The sequence below is a fragment of the Drosophila rhopaloa genome, unplaced genomic scaffold, assembly GCF_018152115.1.
Source record: "Drosophila rhopaloa isolate 14029-0021.01 unplaced genomic scaffold, ASM1815211v1 contig_203, whole genome shotgun sequence".
NCBI lineage: Eukaryota > Metazoa > Arthropoda > Insecta > Diptera > Drosophilidae > Drosophila > Drosophila rhopaloa.
In genome coordinates, this window is record NW_025335088.1 from 2,299,001 (window position 1) to 2,321,744 (window position 22,744).

At 34.2% G+C, this 22,744-nt stretch overlaps 1 protein-coding gene across 7 annotated transcripts; it reads right to left on the reverse strand.

The window, feature by feature from the left end:
- Positions 1 to 558: 558 nt before the first annotated feature.
- On the reverse strand, positions 559 to 22,689 carry LOC108048281 (transcriptional activator protein Pur-beta). Of its 7 annotated transcripts, XM_017128821.2 has the most exons (10): positions 22,306 to 22,359; positions 21,911 to 22,012; positions 18,849 to 19,047; positions 18,734 to 18,796; positions 18,562 to 18,674; positions 15,614 to 15,716; positions 6,322 to 6,440; positions 4,608 to 4,729; positions 2,705 to 2,813; positions 560 to 2,642 (listed from the first exon to the last, which is right to left on the reverse strand). In XM_017128821.2, exons 3-10 carry the CDS (start codon positions 18,889 to 18,891, stop codon positions 2,487 to 2,489), a joined length of 828 nt encoding a protein of 275 aa, XP_016984310.1. In that variant the 5' UTR covers positions 18,892 to 19,047; positions 21,911 to 22,012; positions 22,306 to 22,359; the 3' UTR covers positions 560 to 2,486. The 7 variants fall into 7 exon arrangements, 6 of the variants coding, with proteins under 6 accessions (XP_016984313.1, XP_016984310.1, XP_016984312.1 ...); XM_017128824.2 differs by lacking the exon at positions 21,911 to 22,012 and having other exon boundaries at positions 559 to 2,642; positions 2,705 to 2,810; positions 22,306 to 22,412; XM_017128823.1 differs by lacking the exons at positions 21,911 to 22,012; positions 22,306 to 22,359 and adding an exon at positions 22,596 to 22,689.
- Positions 22,690 to 22,744: the final 55 nt, after the last annotated feature.

Below are 22,744 nucleotides of genomic sequence, written 5' to 3' on the forward strand. Positions count from 1 at the left end.
GCTGATCTTAGCAAGATTGCTGTGATCGGCGGGAGTGCTTTGCTGTTTTTTATTGATGCTGCGGGGTGTTACCCTTTTGCCACCAGCTGTTTTTTTTACACTGGAAAACTTTAAATTGTAATATGTACGATTAAATACTACATACGTTTTCTTAAAATGTGTTTAATCTTAAATAGAATAGAATGTTTTTTATCTTGAAAAGAATGTTTTTTTTAAGTTTAATTCACTACCGAAAAATTGATTGGTCTATTTAACTTCGTTGTTTTTATGATGTTTGTAAACCATTTTTGACTTTGCGTAAGCCTTGTTATTTTATTCTTTTATATCATAAAATTTTGTTTAAAATTTAAAAAAAATTAATTTTAATTTTTTAATACAAATTTATTTATAAAAAAACCGTAAAAGTTATTTTTTGAATAACTATTGAACGGAGTTCATGCACTGCCCATAGTAATATTTTGATGATCATACCACTGCACAAACATTAATTTCGTTCAGAGTTATTAGTGCATTAGCTATTGAGTTTGTTTATAAATAAAATACATGATTAATTAAATCATTCCTTTCACATTTTTTTAAATTCAACTTTATTTCCATATTATTTTCACAAAACTCTTAAAATACACAATATGCTTTTTTGCCAAACAACATTGAAGATAAACCAACTTTTTATAATTAACTAATTTGTTGGATCTCTTTAACATATTGCCGCTTACATTTCCCGGTAAATATAAAGATTTTTAGTTTATAGTCAGATTAACATCGACTCTAATAGGGAAACGGTTAGGACTTTTTCGGCTTTAAGTTTCAATTGTATTATTATAAATTAAATTATTTTATTTATTTGTTTCTTCAAATGAACTGGCTCTGGTTTTTTATAAATATAATAACGAGAGCTAATTCACAATTTTCCATAACAGTTCAATGAATTCTCATTGAGCTCAAAATCTGCCAACTTTTAATTCTAAATAATTAATAGCTCTAGTTTATTATTCAGCACACACTGCAGCACAATCTGTAGACAATATTCCTCTGGGAAATCTATCAGGTATGTGCTTACGTGTCGCATTCGATTTGTTTCTTTATTTTGCTATGCATTTTCATCGTACTTAGTAATTTTTGTTATTCTACGTGATCACATTGAAACTTTTGTTTTAAAAACGCGTTTAGGAGTTATTTTAATTTGTATAATAATATATAACATATTATTTTTAGAAGCTTTAACAATTTTTTAAACTTTTTATGAATGTTTCTTAATTACAGAAACCTGATTTAAATTTTTCAGAACCCATATATTTTAGCAATATATCTCATGACAAACATTACTCCAAGCGGCACGAATTACCCATTACAAGTAGAAAGTGTTTTAATATTTATTTTGTATTATATCAACTCACAATAGAATTGATATCAATGAATAGAAAAAAAATGACGCAAAAGTTGGGGCAATAAGATATTTTATATAAGATAGTCGGAACCCAATATTTTTGTAAAAGTTATGGTGCAAACGCAATTGTATTTAAAATGTTTTGTATTGTAAATGTTCTGCTATGTCCCCTCCATTAAGATCTATCGAGCAGTAATTTTTATTTACAAAGCTATAGTTTTTATATTCACCGAGATATAGGGTTTTATATAGACGGTCGGACGGACTTGGTTACGGATAAATCTAACACATCAAAACAAAACATGCAAAAGCCAATTGAAAGCCTTGAAACTTTTGCCAAAATATAAGATTCGGAACCGGTGTATCAATATATTAGTAGGGTAAACCAAATCATAGAGTTTAGAAACATTTGTAATTGAGATTTGACATCTTCTCTTTATGTATCAGAATGCAAATTTTGTATTATTAAATGGGATCCGATTTTTTTTACTTATACTGAAGTTGGCTTTTCTCCAAATTTATCAATTGTTTCTTTCCGTAATTGTTATATTTAAAACCTTTCATATTTCGTTTTAATTATTGTTAATAAATTGTATTAACTATAACCGATAAATTCATGAATTAATTAAAAGTTGATTGTGCCTTGTAAGGGCCGCAAGGGACAGCAATTAGCCATATGAGATATTATATTGGGTCCTTTTGACCAACCTAAATCGGTCATTGAAAAACCGAAGATAAAATAGTGGATTTTTACATATTATTACATTATGGTGACATGGCGCGCAGATTCTCAGACCAAGCACAAATTAATTATTCGATTCTGTCTGAGTGATTTAAAGATATAATTTTCTCTACTTTAACGCTAACTAAATTACGTTATTATTTTATAATAAAAAACTAAATAATACTAACAAATATTTTTCTAAATGCTACTAAATAAATATATTTGTGTGTCATTCAAGCTTAATCATTCGCATATTTCTGAGTTTAGTTAGTTATGTCAAACATTACAAGCTTTTCATTTTTGTTGGTCAATCGACATATTTAAATACATTTTTTATGCCTTCTATTAAGATTGCATAAATCACGCGATATTTATTTATTTAAGACTATTTGAGGATGTCGGTAGATTATTTTCGGCAGTAATTAAGTCGGACGATTTTTTCATTTTTTCGCAATAATCATTAAAAATATCTCGAAAGCGAATCCAACATTTCTCTGGGATAGTTATCGAAGTTCGAAAGTTATTTTTTACCTTTAATTAAAAAATATAAATTCAATAACAAAAAAAATCACAACTAATATTTGTGTATATACTTCGCTTATCCGCATGTAGACTCCTCGGTTGTTTTGTCCGATATCGAAATAAAAGTTTTTATTATCCACTTTCATATGCCGCTCCTCAGGCAAGTCCCCTTTAAACCTGCTAAAAAATGAATGCCGAAACTTTTAATAAGTATCACGTTCTTTAAGAAAACAAAAGACAATATTTTTAATTTAAGATTAAACTATGTTACAACTTTTAAGTTTTATTCTTTTTGCATTAATGGGCTTAAACTTTTCTAATAGAATTCGGTGTACCAATTTTTAACAAGGCCTGTAAAATGTTCCACCAAAGGATGACCTAATTCAGAATTTGTATTTTTAAATCTCGATAACAGGCGAACCGGTTCATATTACCGATATTTTTTGACAACATGTCCAAGTGCATTTTTAACATTGTCCAAGTGGATTTTAACATATCTTTTCCAGAATTAAAAAATATTTAATGGTGCTATTAGCTAAATGTGACTACCTCAGATCCCATGCAATTTTTTGGAAACATTTGCTAAGAAGAATAAAATTATTTCCAAATTTTCAAGTTAAGCTCTAGGACTTCTGTCATTTAATATTTACTCTTTGTGGGACATTGTTTTATTTTTAAGCCTAGTACTCAGATCGACAAACGATTATGCTCGCGTAAAAACTTTAATCTTTCCAGTGTGACCAAAATTTCGAGAGTTCAAAAGATTTAAGCGTGCTGCGGTCGTACTGTGAATGGTATAGTTTTTTTAATTTCTTTGTACAGCGGCAGACTTGTCTTGCCAAGGTAGTTGATAATATTTTTTAAAGACTCTTTCCCGCAAATACCATTTTTAAATTTTAAATGCTTGTCAACAAACCCAACTGGTTGACAGTACGACTGTAGCACGCTTAATTCTGATGAACTCTCGAAATTTTGGTCTCACTGGAAAGAATAAAGTTTTTAAGCTAGCGAATTCGTTTTTTGATCTGAGTACAAGGCTTAATCCTTAAGTTCGCTGGGAAAAAATTTATTTTTTGGAGTGTCTGTTGTCAGAGCAGAGTATTTCAAAGGTCAAAAAATAGACGGAAAAACACAACAAAAAACCTAGAAATTTCGCCTGCAAAAACTTAGGACAGCTATGATCTCTAAATTACCAAATAATTATCAGTAGCTAAAAAAAACAACTGTTAAATTTAAAATATATTGCTTTCTAATTTCCTTGAATAGCGGCTGATATGTCTTACCAAAGTTGTTGAGAATATCCTTTAAAGGCTCTTTCCTACATATAAGACTTTAAAATTTTAACTGCTTGTTAACAAACCCTGCTGATTGATAGTACGACCGTAACCCGCTCAATTCTAATAAACTCCCAAAAATTATAGAAACTCGCAAAAAATATCTTTGTATAGAATCTTACATTTTTGTTATAGCTTTGAAAAGAGTATATAAACTTAATTTGCGGGATTTTTAAAATTAAGACCGTATATCCGGTTTAGCAGAAAAATATTTATCAATTTGAGTTATATAAAAAAGGAACAACCATTTTTAACCCTAAAAATGTGATTTATGATAGGACCTCAATATTAAAAACACACTTTTTGCGACAAAGTAGCAGCTCTGTTTAAGGAGAGTTGACCCAAACGCTTGCAAAATATCTCAACGAAAAACTTGGCTTTGTATAGAAGCGAGCGTATGCACAACAGGTACATAATATTTCTGACCTAAATAATAATATTAATAAAATAGCGTGGAGTGAAATGTGCCTATATTTTTATTGTGTTCATATTTTCTGCGTGATGATACCACGATGGAAATTTTGGCAAATATATATATTATTTTGGTAATTTCAAAGAGATAATTAATATGATCGGCTTAAGATAATCTTTATTAATATAATATAACAAATTAATTTATAAGTTTTTTGTTATACTTTACCCTCCATCGTTTGCTCCAAACTCTTCTAACAAATCTGTAAGGGCATCACGAAACTCAATCATGCCTTGAGCTGGTAGAGCGATTTGAGATCTAGGTCCACCTCTTGTAATGGTTTGTGACACCTAAAATTGTTTTAATTTATATAATAGTATATGTAAAGAACATTAATAAACGAAAATAATACTCCCTAGCCGTTGATGACAATTTCTATTCAAGTCAAGCCCTTGGACTTCAATACTGGCATTTAATATTTACTCTTTGTGAGACTTTGTTTTATTTTTAAAATTAAGAAAAGGTTCGTGCTTTATCGAAAAAGATGGAAACGCGATTGTATGCCATCTGATTTACAAGATAGCCAATCTGGATCATCAGTTGAAATTACTAACTTACTATCCGCGATCACCATCAATAAGCACTCATAACTGGTTTGGAAGTTTATCAAAACCGAGAATTGCAGGTGCAAATTAACGCCCACTCTTCGTTGCATAAACGGTTAAAATTCCGTTGGAATGTAAATACATATGATCTAAATACAAAGTTTATCTAAGTAGATTTCTGTGTCGCCTTCGAAAACATCCAGTCGGTTTTTTAAATTTTTTTTAAAGATTGTTTTTCTGTTTTTTCTAATTTAGTCACGTTTTAAGTGGTAATTTTAAATCAAACTTTCTTTAATCATTTTGATCTGCTTCATATACTGGAATAGAAAATGTATAAGGTTTGGCGAAACAGCAAATCGATATTAAACTTTTATTGATTTCAGCTACGACCTTTTTTCATTATATTCAAATTTTTATATCTATGTTTAAAGTTGTTTAATGATTTTTTTCAATTGTGTCTTGTTTTTTTTTTACTATTTAAAAAATTTAGTTCGACCGTTGTCCAGACTGTTTTTTTTTATAGACATGAAACTTAGAATTGCATTGAGCATTATCCACCATCCAAAAAAGCCCAGCACAGTTGCTCTAGTGTCGTGGGGAAAATTGACTTTATTAAACTGTTTTAAAAATATTTTTACATGCTTTTATTTAAATAAATTCTATAGGGTTAAAACCTTTTTTGAAATTTAAAATAATTGCTGGCCTATTACTCTGCTTACAAATGCTGGCTGGAAAAGCGGTGGGAAGCCCCTCTTCGCTTTCCATTACGACTCTGATTAACGGAAATAATGATGGCCGACTTGTACATTTAACATGTTTCCTGCGAAGAATTTAGGGCTGTACAGAAAAACCATCTTCTAAATATTGAGTAGAATAGAAACCCTAACTGGAAAAACTCTAATGACTATCCCGCAAATGGATGGTGGATGTAGCTCTTCCTATGTTAATAAACTTATTAAAACTTTAAAAGAAAATCTGTTTGATTCGTTGGGACTATAAGTTAAAACATTTCTATTTTTCTTACGATATCAACAGCCATTTTACTATCAAGCAACAGACAGAAGCTGAAATTTTGTTAAAATCCTGTTGAATTTGAGCTTAAATTCAGACCGACAAAATATTAGTTCAGTATTTCCTAAGAAAATAATTTATTATTTAAGTTAAATTTATTCAGTTTTTATGTAAATTTATAGCAATCCTAGAACATTTTGTAAAGAACAAAACACGAAAAAATATAAAACTTGAATTTACTTAGAAAACTATTTCAAAAATGAATACTTTAGCGACAACGGCTAGGGAGGCTGTAAACTAGTGAATTATATAACTTAAAATTTTACCCGTAGAAATCGTCCTCGCGCATTTTCCTTTAAGTCCAAATAATATCTTCTATAATCTTTTATCATCATTTCGGATTTTAATTTACCATCCTCCGGTAAATTGTCAGTGTTAGGGGGGCCTGTATTTTGACCAGCTTTTTATTAATGATTGCTTTATTAACTCCAAAATACTTAAACATTAGGTTTTTTTGTGCCGCCGAATATAAAATGCCCTTTACAAATGTTCATTTTAGTACCAATTATGTTTATTTTAGGGGAATAAACCATTTGACATTCCATGAGAAAATCAGCCCAAGTATAAAATAAAAATTTTAAAATATTTAAATTAAAAAAAATAAAATTTAATAAATCTTAATTTAAATAAATCATAATTTCAGTAAAAAGTTTGCAACGTAGTGAAGGAGACATTTCCGACCATGTAAAGTATATATATTATTGTTCAGCATCATCAGGAGAGTCAATCTAGCCATGTCCGTCTGTCCGTCCGTCTGTCCGTCCGTCCGTTTCTAAGCCAACTAGTCCCTCAGTTTTAAAACTATCTGCTTGAAACTTTCCCAAAAGCTGTCTTTCTATTGCAGGTAATATATAAGTCGGAACGAGCTGGATCGGGCGACTATATCATATAGCTCGCATAAAACCAATCGAAAAAAATAAATTAAAACAAACAAGAAAGGAAAGCTAACTTCGGACGGAGCCGTAGTTGATATACCCTTGCAGAATATTCTGTAAATTATATTCAAATTCAAAATTATTCATATGATGTATTCTTAATACTCATTAAAAGTCCCAACTTCCTAACTTTAAAAACACCAAAGTTATGGCATTTCCAATCGTTCAGTTATATGGCAGCTATAGGATATAGTCGGCCGATCCTTATAAAATTTGGTAGGTCGGATTGATTTGCCAAAAATAAAACCCATAGAAAATCCCAACTTCCTAACTTTACAAACACCAACGTTATGGCTTTTCCGATCGTTCAGTTATATGGCAGCTATATGATATAGTCGCCCGATCCGGCTCGTTCCGACTTATATACTACCTGCAATAGAAAGACTTTTGGGAAAGTTTCAAGCAGCTTTAAAACTGAGGGACTAGTTTGCGTAGAAACGGACGGACAGACGGACATGGCTAGATCGACTCTCCTGGTGATGTTGATCAAGAATATATATACTTTATAAGGTCGGAAATGTCTCCTTCACTGCGTTGCAAACTTTTGACTGAAATTATAATACCCTCTGCAAGGGTATAAAAAGGGAAGCTAACTTCGGGCAAAGCCAACGTTGATATACCCTTGCAGAATATTCTGTAAATTATATTTGTTGGCCAAAAAAAACCAATAAAAAATCCCAACTTCCTAACTTTAAAAACACCAAAGTTATGGCATTTCCAATCGTTCAGTTATATGGCAGCTATAGGATATAGTCGACCGATCCTTATGAAAGTTATGGCATTTCTGATCGCTCAGTTGTATGGCAGCTATAGGATATCGATTTCCCGATAAATGGTTAAATCGCTTTAATTACAGCTACATGACATAGTCGCTCGACCTTTATAAAAGTAAAACCGTAATTCGGAAATCGTTAAAAATTACTATATCTTTAAAATGGTTGATGTAGTGTTAGTGTATTACTCGAGGTCATACGTTGGTTATTTTAATTTCTTCTATAACACAACGATTTATTCCACTTAACTTTCATCACACTTACACTCCCTGGGGAGTGAACCCGACTATGATAGGACTAGCTAGTTTCGTCTGCACGTCACCTCAGACTCATCAGCTATCTACGGGGATGGAAGCAGAGCATCAGAAACTCCCCAATGTTACGATCAGAGAAGCTTTTTTTTGGCAATTGTGAGTTGCCAAAGCTAGTCCTATCATAGTCGGGTTCACTCCCCAGGGAGTGTAAGTATGATGAAAGTTAAGTGGAATAAATCGTTGTGTTATAGAAGAAATTAAAATATAATATAACCAACGTATGACCTCGAGTAATTCAATAACACTAACATTATTGTTGACCAAGGTCGATACCAAAACCAACATAAAATGGTTTATGTTAAAAAACAACGAAGTTAAAATTTTACTTTTCATTCTTTCTCGATTGATTCGATGACAGTTATATGAAATAGTCGATTTTAATAAACTTAAACTCTATTTCTGAAATTGGTAAAAAATATATTAGGAAGAATATTGCTAAAAATTAAAAACAACAAAATTATAATTTTATTTTCCTTTTCCCGTTTGTTTCTAAGGGAGCTACCTGCAAAGGAAATAAGACTTTTTGAAACTTTGCAAATATCTTTAAAACTGATCGACTAATTTGCTTAGAAAGAGACTGGTAATGCTGATCAAGAATATATATGCTTTATAGGGTCGGAAATGTGCCCTTGACTGCGTTGAAAGTTTTGGCTAAAATTATAATACGCTCTATAATTTTTGTTCAAACAAATTATAATTATTAGTGCATTTACAATATAAGTATATATATATATAAATAAATACACGAAAACGATAGTTTGAGCAAAGACCAATATAATCTCTTTTTTGTTTCCCCTTTGGATTCTTTTTTCTAAATAATTAAAATAGTATACAAATACTTATATAAATTTAATTTATGTTATGTTAATAATTTTATATAATGTTATTATAATACATATAATATAAAACAAGAGAGAACGCTATAGTCGAGTGCCTCGACTATTAGATACTCGTTACTCAGCTAAACAACTTAATATAAATATGCCTTCTTGTATGTTTTAATAGAAATCCTTATCGAGAATTAACGTTGACTCTGTTGAGCACATTGGCCAGCTGTTCCAAAGTCATCCGTTAGATGGCGATATTGTATTGCGCCATCTACCCCAAGGCATTGGTACCACGGGCCATGAAAGGCGGAAATGTAGGCGCTAGCCAGGCTTAAGCGTTTAATGGGTTTTTGGGCGTTAGAGTGGGCGTGGCAAACTTTTATTAGGCCAATCGATAGGTATTGACGAAACAAATACATATCAATTCAAATTTTCATAATAGCATCAAAACTGTGGCCACAGATTGTGGCTTGTGGGCGTGGGGGAGGGGGCGTGGCACCATTTTGAAACAAACTTGCGCTGCGTAGGAACTCCTAAAATCTACATGCAAAATGCCAATCTTCTAGCTTTTATAGTTTTCGAAATCTCAGCGTTCATACGGACAGACAGACTGATCCTGAACAAGAATATATATACTTTATAGGGTCGGAAACGCTTCCTTCTACCTGTTACATACTTTTGCACGAATACAATATACCCTTTTACTCTACGAGTAACGGGTATAAATACCACATATTTTTAAATCCATATATTTAAAATACAATGAAAACAAAAATATTCATCCTGTTCAATCGCAAAATTTCTGAGGTTCCTAAAAATCGTTCACTCGTCGCACGCTGAATACCCAAATGACAATTATGCCAATGTGAAGTCATCTATGAAATAAATGATGAATCTTAATATACGTAGAAATATTTGGTCATTACTTAAAAATATACTACATTCCAATAATCATATAAAGGCAATATTAAATAAGTATTTTTAATAACGTTAGAATTTTAAAATAAAGAGTATATTTCGACAGCGCGCTGCAGCGAAGAAATGCTTGTGAATACAAGCGCTCCCTCGCTGGCTTTTGGGCACGAGAGCGAAAAGGCAGTTAAGCCAGCACAAAAAATTCGTGTGCAAAAAAATCGTGTGGCGCTATGCATCTTAGAGATTATATTGGTCTCCGGTTTGAGCCTTTGGATCCAAACTAAGAACTGCTCAATTTTTTCCGGCCTAGTGTGGGTTCAAAGTTAAAGTTACCGAGATATGTACATAACTCATTTATTGATAAAAAACATGCGTTAGAATAAAAGTCAATACACCTTTCCTCCCATAGAAAATACATGTGTTAAAAACAGACGGAAAGAAGTCACTACAACTCGTTGTTGTGAGAAGTTTGCCCTGGAGTGACCCAAAATGCTTTTGCTTTTAGTATTTGTATGATTTTTATTTAACACTTATTTTTGATAAGGCTATTCATTGTAGACAGGTCACCCGGTTTAAGGGAATTCCATTAAATGTAAAAAATCAACAAAAGCCAATTGTATTTCATCAGAAAGGTAATGAAGTATACAAATATGTCGCAGTTCTTGGAATTATTTGAATTCTAGAAGCCGTTTTCGTATTTCGCTGGTATCGAAGCTGATGAGAGGGGTGACAGCCGGTTGATTTTCCCTGGACCGCATTGGTCAGGGGCCCTGCAGCGAGAAATTTGTTACTAAAATTTAGATGTTAAGGCAAATCAAGAAAGAAAAATATAAATCAAAAAGTCCACTTTTGTTCTGTGACTAAACTCATTTAGCTTCTGATGTACATATAACACTCTCTCGACGGCCCTGTCCATTATTCCTAGAAGGCGACCTATTCCTAGAATCCAAAGTGCTCGTTCTTTCTGAAGAGCGAGACCGCAATGTTAGCGAGATAGTATTGCCAGACCTTTTGGAAAACGGCATAACCGTCGAGTGTGGCCCGGTTGCGCAGGTGGAAGAGGGATCATGAGCTCGGGAAAGAAGAGACGTTGTCGTTAAAGAGCGCGACACTTCGATTAGTACAAGTGTTATGGTTGCATTAAAGGCCTAGAATCGAGCATTGATGGAACTGGAACACAAGGATGGACCTTGTTTTCGTGTATTGACAAATTATTTCTAAAGATCCCAAAAAAAGCGGGAGTGGGTGCTCCATTCTTGGGCAAATCAGGTGTGGTCATAGCCGGTCAAAAGTTAATCAGTCTGTCACGGCCGAGAATCCATAAGTCTGCCGCGTGACGTCTGCGGAGGCGCCGTCGACCCAGTGGTGTTGCAAGATGTCTTGCCAGACAGTTTGCAAGTGTGAGCAAACGTTCCCGGTATCGACTTGACGATTTACAAATCGTCTCAGTTACCGTCGGCACTCCCGTGTCCTGGAACATAACTCGGTTTTCTACATAATGGTGCCACTTCACTCCTAGCATCCTCCTGAGAGCCATTTTAATGCACGTTTGCACCCTTTTTAGTGACGAATCACAGGCCGTGCCCCAGCAAGTGATTCCCCAGTTTAAAGTTGGAAGGACAATGGCCTTAAAAAGCCGCACCTTGACTTCAAGGGATAGGCCGCTACCTGGATGAAGGAGCCAGTCCATTTTGTCAAGTTTTTTTCTTGCTGATCCACAAACTCGATCAATTTGTCCCTTCCAACAAAGGCGACGGTCTAAGGTAACTCCGAGGTACGTCACATTATCTTCGTGCTTGAGCCTATTCCCATCAATGTAAAGGCTACGCGAACGGCCAGGGCGGAGAGCAAAAGTGGCATGCTGCGTTTTGTCAATAGTAAGCGCAATGTTCCATCGAGAGGCCCAGCACTCAAATTCGTCTAAGAATGTCTGGATACGTCGGGACGTATACAGGACCGGACCAAGGACGCTTCCCTACAGGATACCAGCACGAATTGGGCGAAGTCCAGAACGGTGTCCACGAATATCTACAGCAAACTCCCTATTATCTAAGAACGATACAATGAGATTCCAGAGTCTTTCAGGCAAAAGCTTGTAGAACAGTCCTTCGTGCCAAACCCTGTCAAAGGCCTGTCGAACGTCGAGAAAAACGGCTGAGCAGTATTTGTGGTATTCGAAAGCCCCAGAACATGGTTAATTACTCTGTGCACTTGCTCGATAGCACTATGGCGACTACGGAAACCAAACTGGTGGTTCGGAAGTGCGTCTTCAAAGGCGTTAATAGCTAGAAGTCTACCAAGCATGATCCGCTCAAAAATCTTGGAGAAAGTGGACAGCAAACTAATCGGCCTATAAAATTCCGGGCAACATGGGTATTTTCCTTTTTTTGCCACCATTGTGACTAATGCTCGTTTCCAAGGTGATTGAAAATAGCCTAGGTCCAGGCAAGCATTAAAGAGGAGACAGAGCTGTGCAATGACTGAGCTAGGCAGAGCCTTTGCTACTTTGCCATCAATCGCGTCCATACCAGGAGCTTTAGTACTAACCAGTCGCTTTATATGACCACGTTCCTCATCTTCGTCTACTGGACGGACAGTAACAGGAAAGCCCTAACCTAGAGATTGTTGTCTGGACTTCTTCGCTTGTTGCAAATTCAAATGGAGTAAAGCCATTTTCAAGATCATCAGCAAATACTTCAGCAATCTCGGAATCTCTGTGGGCTCAAGTCCCGTCTTTTAAGGTTGCGGCTGCATTTCCAGAGCGCAAATCCGTGATTCTGGTTAGGATTAATTGGATTAACTGAAACTGTGGTGCGCATTCCAATCCCCTCCAATGAGAAAGCGGCTACCTACAGAGCTAAACAGACGCAGATATTCCTCAGTCGTCCAAGAAAGGTGGTGACCAGGTGGACAGTAGATAGCAACAAATAAAATTCTGCAAAACCCAGTGACCAAACTTATGGCAATTGCTTGCAGGTGAGGCTCCGATATTGTGGCGCTTAGGTGATAATCTAAACAGGATTTGACGATGACAGCAGCACCACCTAGATGTCGATTATCAGGGTGGTTGGCAGAGTGAACAGCATATCCATTAATGTGGAAGAATGAACGGCTGATAAAATGTGTCTCTGAGATTAATAAAATGTCAATGTTGCGTTCCTGGAGGAGGTGCTCAATCTCGAGTGATTTGCCAACTAAGTTGTTGGCGTTCCAAATTTCCGATTTATACCGTAATTAGTCATCGCAATGCGTTGACCCTGATAGATTGGCGTGCTTAGAAATCATGCTTTGTAACATTTGTAGTGTTGTCGTCATTACTGACATCATTTGATCAAAGCGTAACAAAACTTATCAATTGCAGCCGCTTGGGCTATCGCAGCAGCCTCTTGTTGCTTCCTTAATCCATTAATAAATTCCAGAAGCCTGTCCTGGTTGTTCAATCAAGGAGGTCTTTTCACTTGGATGTGAATTAGCCGTTGGCGAAGTCTGACTTAAGGATGCAGAAAGACGTGTAGAAAACCAAGCATTTTGAGCCGGGGGCATGGCAGGCTAAAAAGTACGTTTTTGAGTGGGTCTACGCTCTACAGAACCAGTGGGCTTACGTCTTTCAATAGCCTCTAAATAGGCAGGCATCGACGGGAAGACGCACTATGATTAGAACCAAAGTTAATGCACTTTAGTTGTTCATAATTTATGGCCAACCACCTCTCCTTGTCTTTTATCTCATGGTCACCAGCACATCTGGCACACTTTGGCAAGAGTGAGCAAAAATTTTCAGAATATCCAAATTCTTGACATGGGTAACACCTTAAAGAACCCTTTTTCTGAAGCTGCGGTTCCACATTAATCACCTGGTAGTCAATTATCTGGATATCATATACATTTTTGTTGTTTCTAGCTGGTTCCAGTTCAACAAGGAATATATCCCGGTTCGCCTTCCCATTTTCACCAGGGGGGTTGAGTATATTCCGAGGGTTGTGTCCCAGTACTTTAAGTTTTGCAGTAATTTCGGCTATTTCAGTGGAAGCGTGAAGTCCCTTTAAAGGCTCGTTCATTTTTAAACTGAAAAGTGCTGACAGGAATTCCATTATCCTTGAAAAGCTTTTGGACTACACGGTAAACATTGCCGTCATCCACAGTAACCCTACAGGTGCGAAAACCATTGGTCACAGAAGATAGTAAGGCAATTAGTTGCCTAAAATCAATGATTCCCCTCAAAAGGAAGGGTGAAGGTCAAAAAATGGTCATAGGGACAGGTGAGGTGTCTGAATAAATGGAATCATCAAATTCATCAGAAGTATCAGAGAGGCACCTATTGACAAGGCAGTTTAGTTGTTGTTACAGATCGTCACGGCTACCCGTAAGCATGGATTTTAAAAGCGAGAATCCAAGTTAGAAAGGTGTGTCAAGACGATGGATACGACGAGTTTTTCCAGTTCAATAGATTTGAAGTTTCGACTTATGTGTCGGACTAACCGGGCTAAATACGGGAGCCTTGAAATAAACACAACCGGTTAGTCTGACACATAAGTCGAAAATTCAAATCTATTGAACTGGAAAAACTCGTCGTATCCATTGTCTTAACACACCATTCTAACTTGGATTCTCGCTTTTAAAATACATGCTTACGGGTAGCCGTGACGATCTGTAACAACAACTAAACTATGCAAGGCGAAGCGAATCTGTGGGTGGCAACGAAGTCGAAAGGAACATGAAAATGCCATTTCAAGTAAAGTGTCATTACTGTGGGAGAATTGGACATAAAACTGCGGACTGTCTCAAAAGGCGAAATGAAGAACGACACCGGACCAGCGCAGCTCTAGAACAAATGAGGGGAGCTAAGTCATTACGCATCGTATGTTCTCTCGTAAAGGAAAGCGTAGCGGCGAAGTTACAAGGAAAACGTCTGTCTAGCTCAGTGAACTTAAGGGGTATAGGGAATGATCCTGTATCCTTTGTAATGTTAATATTAACGAACATTTTCCAGGAATAATGCTTCATGTTATAATGGATAAGTTTCTTAATTTTGATACTCTTAGTCAAGGCTTTAGAGTTGTAATCGAAGCAAATAAATTCAAAATTCATAAATCAAACAATGTACTTTCAATTTTAATAATGATTTAAGTGAATTTATAAAGGTAAGATTAACTGAAATATTGGGAAAATATTAGTCGTTTATCGGAAATAATTGAGAAATTACAAAACGATGAGCTGGATGCAAATTTATTTAGAACCTTCGAGTTGAGAAGAGTCATGTTTCATCAAAAAATTCAACGTAACGGTGGAACACGTTGCCTACCCGTAACAAAAACAATTTTTTACCATCCGCATTCAAATCAAAACAAAAAAAAACACAATTATCGCGTTAGACATTCAATCGCTAACTTGATGCAATGTGAAGTACATTGGTTTTAAGAGATTGTGTAAAAGTAATCTTACTTTGCTTATCTCTCTATCGTGGATGTATTTTTTAAATATCTATAATTTATGTCTAGTGTTTTTGATTAGGGTATATCTTATATTCCCGATAAAATGAAATTTTGGATTTCTTATTTTATACTTTTGCAGTGTATTTTGGTATTACATATAAATCGAAATTTAGTCGATTTGTAATAACTGCAAGGGATTATAAACTTCGGCTTGCCGAATTTGTCTTCCTTTCTTGTTTGCTTTCTTTTTCTTTTTAAGGAGTGAGTTTTAAGGTTGACAACTTATCAGAAATATTGATCTCAAGGAAGTCGAAAACAACTATAAATACATACTTAAAGGGTACGTTATTCGAATTTGTAAATACCTAGAGAAGCATAGTAATCACTAAAAGACGACAAGTGATCACGAAATTCGGCTGCAGTTGATAGAGCCAAATATATTTGGCTTCGTCTGCCATCAGCGCCAATCTGAAATTCAAAATTCAATATAAATAAAATCTTCTTAAATCTATAAGGGTTACAAGTTACATACATATATACATGAGTTTCATTGGACCTAATTTTTGAATTCCAATTTTGTTCAATTAAAAATAGGATAGTTAAAAAAGTTTAAATAGATACCATAAATATTTAATATTGGTTCAGGGGAAATTTTATGCATTGGAAATCGTGTTTATTTTTGTTGAAATTTTTAATTTTTTTTTTTCCACTTTTAATTTTTAAAAAAGTACTGGGGAAAGGATTTGTAATAACAAAACGTTTGATATGAGCTTCGTAGATTAAAGTTTTTATTTTATTACAAAACAAGAAAGGAATGCTAGCTTCGGGCGGAGCCGAAGTTGATATACCCTTGCAGAATATTCTGTAAATTATATTCTCCAAAATTATTCATTCTTAATACTCATAAAAATCCCAATGGTTATGGCATTTCCCACCGTTCAGTTATATGGCAGCTATAGGATATAGTCGGCCGATCCTCATGAAATTTGATAGGTCGGATTGATTGTCTTCCCACTGAACATTTTAAAAAATGGAGGGAAAAAATCAAAAAACCCGTAAAAGTCGATTACAGGAGTTTTCTTGTGAGGGAGTTAATCTTTGGGGGTGCCTCTTGTCAGAACAAAGTGTTTCTTAAGCCTAGTATCCAGATCGACGAACGATTACGCTGGCGTAAAAACTTTAATCTTTCCAGTGTGATCAAAATTTTGAGAGTTCATCAGATTTAAGCGTGCTACGGTCGTACTGTCAATCAGCTGGCTTTGTTGACAAGCAGTTAACATTCAAATATCGTATTTGCGGGAAAGAGCCCTTAAAATATATTATCAAATACCTTGGCAAGACAAGTCTGCCGCTGTACAAAGAAATTGAAAAACAATACAATTTAAATTTAACAGTTGTTTTTTTTTAATTTACTGATAATTATTTGCTAATTTAAAGTTCATAGCTGCACTTTTATTGTGTTTTTTCGTACATTCTGGACCTAAAAAACATTTTGCTCTGACAAGAGGCACCACATATAGTATTAATGTTATTTTGTCCTCACATGTAAACACCTGCAATCAACTTTTGTGAGTTTTTTGAGTTTTTCCCTCCATTTCTTATAATGTTCAGTGAGAAGCGCACGCCAAAAGATTAAATTTTTTAATTACTCCATCTGCCGGAGGAAATATTTTTTAAATCGGTTTGCAGTTATTCCCTTGAAAAGGGTTTTATAATTTCATTGCTAGATCGATGCTGATCAAGAATATATATAGATTATAGGGTCGGAAATGTCTCAACTTTCTGACTTTGTAAATCGAAGCTCTACAAAAGTACAAAAATAAAAGGTATGAAAAGAACTCATTTCTCATTTCCCCTTAATATTTTTTTACTTTAAACTTTTTAATTTTAACTTACTTTCCTTATACACGCGCTTTTTTAGGATCTTACAATTTGACAGCACAAAAACAAAATCCATATCAAAAAAGGTTCAACTAGTAAGCATAGGAACGATCGGACAAATTATCTGGCGGAAGCGGCATAAATTCGTTCTTCACGAATATACATATATGGACAAATATACCTTTACGAGGAAGATGCGACGAGTTATCGTAATTGTTTTTTCGATGTCAGAATACTTTGTGCTAAGCATATATATTCCTTTAGCAATACTCTTGTTCTGGTGAACTCGCGTATATTAAACAATACATTCGGGACTTTTAGTTTTTGAAGCCAACAAATATTTTAGAATGGAAAATTTTTGTTTCTCTGGTTCTGAAGCCTTCGTTTGTCAGGTTCATGAATTCATGTAGAGCTACAAATTATTAAAACTAACTAACTTTTAGTGGTCTATTTTGTTTCCTCTTGTTTTAAAAAAGCTCTGAAATTGGTTGGGAATTATAAAAGCAAAAGTCTAAGAAAAATGCAAAAGTTTTAGGTTATACGTAGAAATAATAAAATACAATAAACATATTTTGGTTGATTCAACCGACAGTACGGTACAAAATGAAACAACAAATTACTTGGTGCCATATAGTTTTTACGTATTCGATATAAGGTAATTATATTCGATTACATATTCAATTTAAAAAAAATTGAACGCCTTTGAGAATGTTAAGATTTTAATCGTGTTGCTTAAAAAAAAAGTAACTTTATTGTTTTGTAAATTCTAAAAATTAATTTTATTAAGTATTAAAAAATCAAAACTAAACATACAATAAATGTAAATGCAATACCCTTGCAGAGGTTAAATTATATATATTCTTGATCAGGATCGCGTCCTGAGTTGATATAAGCATGTCCGTCTGTCTGTTTCTTCGCGAACTAGACTCTCAGTTTTGAAACTTTGCACACACCCTTCGTTCCTTTGCACGCAGTATATAAGTCGGAACGGCCGGGATCGGCCGACTATATATATATAGCCTCCATATAACTGATTGATCGGAAATGCCATAACTTTGGTGTTTGTAAAGTTAGGAAGTTAGGATTTTCTATGGGATTTATATTTGGCCAATCAATCGGACCTACCAAATTTTATAAGGTTCGGCCGACTATATCCTATATAATTAATTCTATAACCGTTACTGCCCATTACTGTCACTCCCTCGCATTATAAAAGAGGCTGAAAAGGGTAGATATGTCAAATTCAAAAGAAGTATGTGTATAAAAAATGCATCATATGAATAATTTTGGAGTTTTAATTTACAGAATATTATGCAAGGAGTAACGTCGGCTCCGCCCGAAGTTAGCTTTCTTGTAAGATAGCTTTCTTTCTTGTCTTAAGTTTGAAATAACACAAATGCTTAAGTCATAGCCCCACAGTGCTTATATTTACCTCTGCAACTTTTATAAAGCGACCTCTTCGATTTTGTTTAACATCCAGATAAAATCGTTTGGATTGTATTTGAAGCATTTTGGTGGCCAATTCCTGCTCCACTCCGCTGCCACCTTAAACAAAAAGAATGGGAGCAAAAGAAAAAGGAAATAATAGACAGACCACTTTATACCTTTTACTGAGGAATCAAACTCGTTCCTACTGGAGGAACCCTCCATGTTTGCGACATTGTATTCTGAAATATTCCAATTTGTATATGTCTGTCGATAAACATAGCTTCCACTTACTTGATCCTGAGATGCCTTCATCTCCGCTTCCCAAATCAGACATAACGAAACGACCTGTATATACAATTTCGTAGCTTGTTAATCAGTCAGACCTTTCCCTCTAAGCACGTTGAATTTTAGCGCCTCTTCTCTTGAGTCTCATACGTCGCCTTCTAATTAAACATGTTACCATTCCTTTTAGCCGGCGAACAACATTCTCCTGCGTAAAACAGAATATAAAATCGATTAAATATCTAGATATGATTTCGGGGTAAAACAAAAGACAGCTTTAGAGTCAGATTCCTAAATTAATTGAAACAGTTTTATTTATCGAGTCTCTCGCCATGGGTCCACAAAAAAAAACAAGCGAAATTGCTATAGGCAAGTGCATCGAATATAAGATACCAATTTCAAAATAATTATGCCCCAGCTGATAATGAATTTCAACAAATTTAGATTTTCGCTCTTCTGCGCTCTATCAAATATTTGAACTCCATTTCTAAACAAGAGAGAACGCTATAGTCGGGTGCCCCGACTATCAGATACCCGTTACTCAGGTAAAGGGAGTGCGAGGGAGATGGAGATAGAAACTTTGATCACGCATAACTTTTTAACGAATGGTCCAATTTGAAAAATTTCTTCTACATTTCGATAGGTATTCATAAACACAATAAAACTGCATTTTTACTTTTCCGAAATATTTAAATTTTTAAAATCATATCTAAGCGATTGTGGGCGTTAAAGGGGGCGTGGCACCTTTTTGAAACAAACTTGCGCTGCGTAGAAACTCCTAGAATCTGCATGCAAAATGCCAATCTTCTAGCTTTTATAGTTTCCGAGATCTCAGCGTTCATACGGACAGACAGACAGACGGACATGGCTATATCGACTCGGCTAGTGACCCTGATCAAGAATATATATACTTTATAGGGTCGGAAACGCTTCCTTCTAGCTGTTACATACTTTTGCACGAATACAATATACCCTTTTACTCTACGAGTAACGGGTATAAATATACAGTGACGTCATAATGAACACTTAATGTCCTATAACTTTTAAAGTAATAGTGCTATTTTAGTGTGTCGAAAGACATTGACCGAATAATTGGCTTAATCGAGTCGGCCATTGATCCTGATCAAGAATATAAACGCTTTCTTGTACCCGTTACTTTTTTCCAATGAATACTGCGATTTTTTTCAAATTGGTGGTAAGATGTTGCAAGGATCTACCATAATAACCAAAGAATATTTAGCCACGGGAAGTCCATCTTATGTTGAGGAAAAAACATCTTAACTTTTATTTCAACTATAGCTTTGCTACGAGTGTCTATGTAAACAAGAAAGAAAGCAAACTTCGGCAAGCCAAAGTATATATATTAAAAACAATAAAGCTTCATACATATGTTAATTTTGCGCTGCATTTTGCCATCGATTTTGACAAAACTAAAAGCGTAATTCTAAGATAGTAAATAATTACTAAATTTTAAAGGAATACTTTGTAAATAGAAAAACACCAAAATAACAATTTTTAATTTTTATTCCTTTTAAATTTTTCTATGGGAGCTATATGATATAGATGTACGATTTTAATTTAATTAAAACCTTAATTCCATAATATTTAAATATTTCAAAATCCCAAAGATATTAAAATAAAAATTAAAAACAGCAATGTTATAATTTTTTTGAACTTTTTTCCGATTGTTTCTATAGGAGCTATATGATATAGTCGCCTGATTCGGCTCGTTCCGACTTATATACTAACTGCAATAGAAAGACAACTTTTGGGAAGTTTTCAAGCAGATAGCTTTAAAACTGAGAGACTAGTTAGATCGGCTCTTCTTGTTATGCTGATCAAGAATATATATACTTTATAGGGTCGGAAATGTCTCCTTCACTGCGTTGCAACATTTTGACTGAAATTATAATACTCTCTGCAATCGTATAAAAAGACTATTGTAGCAATAGCACAGCAATGCAGTTTACTTGAATTTAAAAACTAAATTTCTTAAAAAAATACAACATTTTTTACTATTAATTGATTTGCTAAAAAAAAACTATTGGTTAAACGGTTAAACGTCAAGAATTAATCGCTTCTTTTCAATTGCCCCTATAACATGTAAGAAACAAAGTTCTTAGAAAGTATATAAAGGTAAAAGAAAAGTTGAAAAAAAGATATTTCAGACCACGAAGACAAATAATGGACTGCAACTGACGAAAATCCCAAACATTCATTCAAGCCAGAAGCCCAAAACTCAGATCGACGAAATCTCTTCGGGATGAAAGCGAGTTTTTTGAATTTTAAGCGTTTGTCACAATCACAGCTGATTGAAAGTACGACCGTACCATACTTAATTCTGATGAACTCTAAAAAAAATGCCTTCACACTGGAAAGATTAAAGTTTTTCCGTTAGCAAACTCGTTTTTCCATCTGAGTACTAGGCTTTTATTTAAAAATCTTTTTTATTTCGACACCTGTCGAATATGAACAAAGCATAATAGACAGTAAAAAATTTAAATTAAATAAAAATTAAATTGAAACATTGTGGCGCTTTAGGCAACTTGTCTCAACTCAATTTTTCTAAATTTAAAAAATAGGAAAATGGAATTCATTTCGTGTGTTTCAGTATATGTATGCGAATTGAACTAAGATATTTCTTTCGATTTCAAATATGCATTTCAAGTTTTATATAAAAAAATACAGCTGCTAATGAACCTAATCGGTAAATCAACAAATCTTTATTGCATTTTACCATTTGTTATATGTAGCTGTGATGCTTGGCGAAGTTGGCTTACTTTTTTTTACATATATGTATACAAATGTACATAAAAAATATCCCTTTGCAATGAAATACAAGTTTGTTCAGAATTTTAGCTTCATTTATATAATTAAATACGTTAACTTTACTTACTTTTAATAAGCTTTAAAGTAAATAAAATTATTTGTTTACATAGTGTGTGTGTAGCTATCTGAAATGTATCAGCTGTTCACTTCCCCCGTTCGTTAAATTGATTCGTTCCAAGCTCAAAAATTTGTTCAAGGTTTTTACATAAATACGAGTAAATGATATTTTGCACAATACATACCTATTTATGAACATTCAAAATATGGTAACCTGTGTCTTTTATTAACATATCTATCTATGTGTGTCTGCTCTACGTAAATACATAAATTTCAGGAAGTTGTGCCTAGTAATTCGAGATAGTAAATCGACAATGTTTAAAATCAAAGAGTTTATATAATTAGCAAAGCAATTTCTCTGTAAATACGATTATTTCCCATTCTTTCAATAAAGCTTTCCATGAGTACATATTGGCCCAGCTCAACAGACATGACACTTCACATAATCATAGTAAACGGTAACAACAAATATGAAATCTTTATAGCTGTTCTCGTGCTGCCTCATCGACATCTCAATTGCAGCTTAGATTAATTTCACTTTTTAAATCCAAGTAGAAATAAGATAGAATAAAATACGTACAACTACAACACACACACACACACACAGCGCCTTACGACTGACATCGACACTCGCTTATTTTACGTATCCGTCGAATACTATAATTCGTGAGAACGGGAGTGAATCCCAAACAGTTTATATCGAAATACCTTAACGCATCTTTAGGAAGCCAAATTAAAAGGCGTGTTTAAATTTTTGCAGAATCTCAACAACAATTTACCCATGTTCATAAGTGCTCTTTATCGGTGGATAAAGTTACTATTTAATTAATAAACTATCCCAATGAAAGATTGTTTAAGTGCACCACTGACCTAAACGCGCTAGAGTCTTTCTCAAAATCCCGTTTCGAGTGCAACGTAAGAACAAAACGTACCGCAACGCACCACATAGTAGCGAGTTGCTTACGTCAATTCGGTCGAAAAAAGCTTAGAGAAATGGAATCGATAAAACGACGATTAAC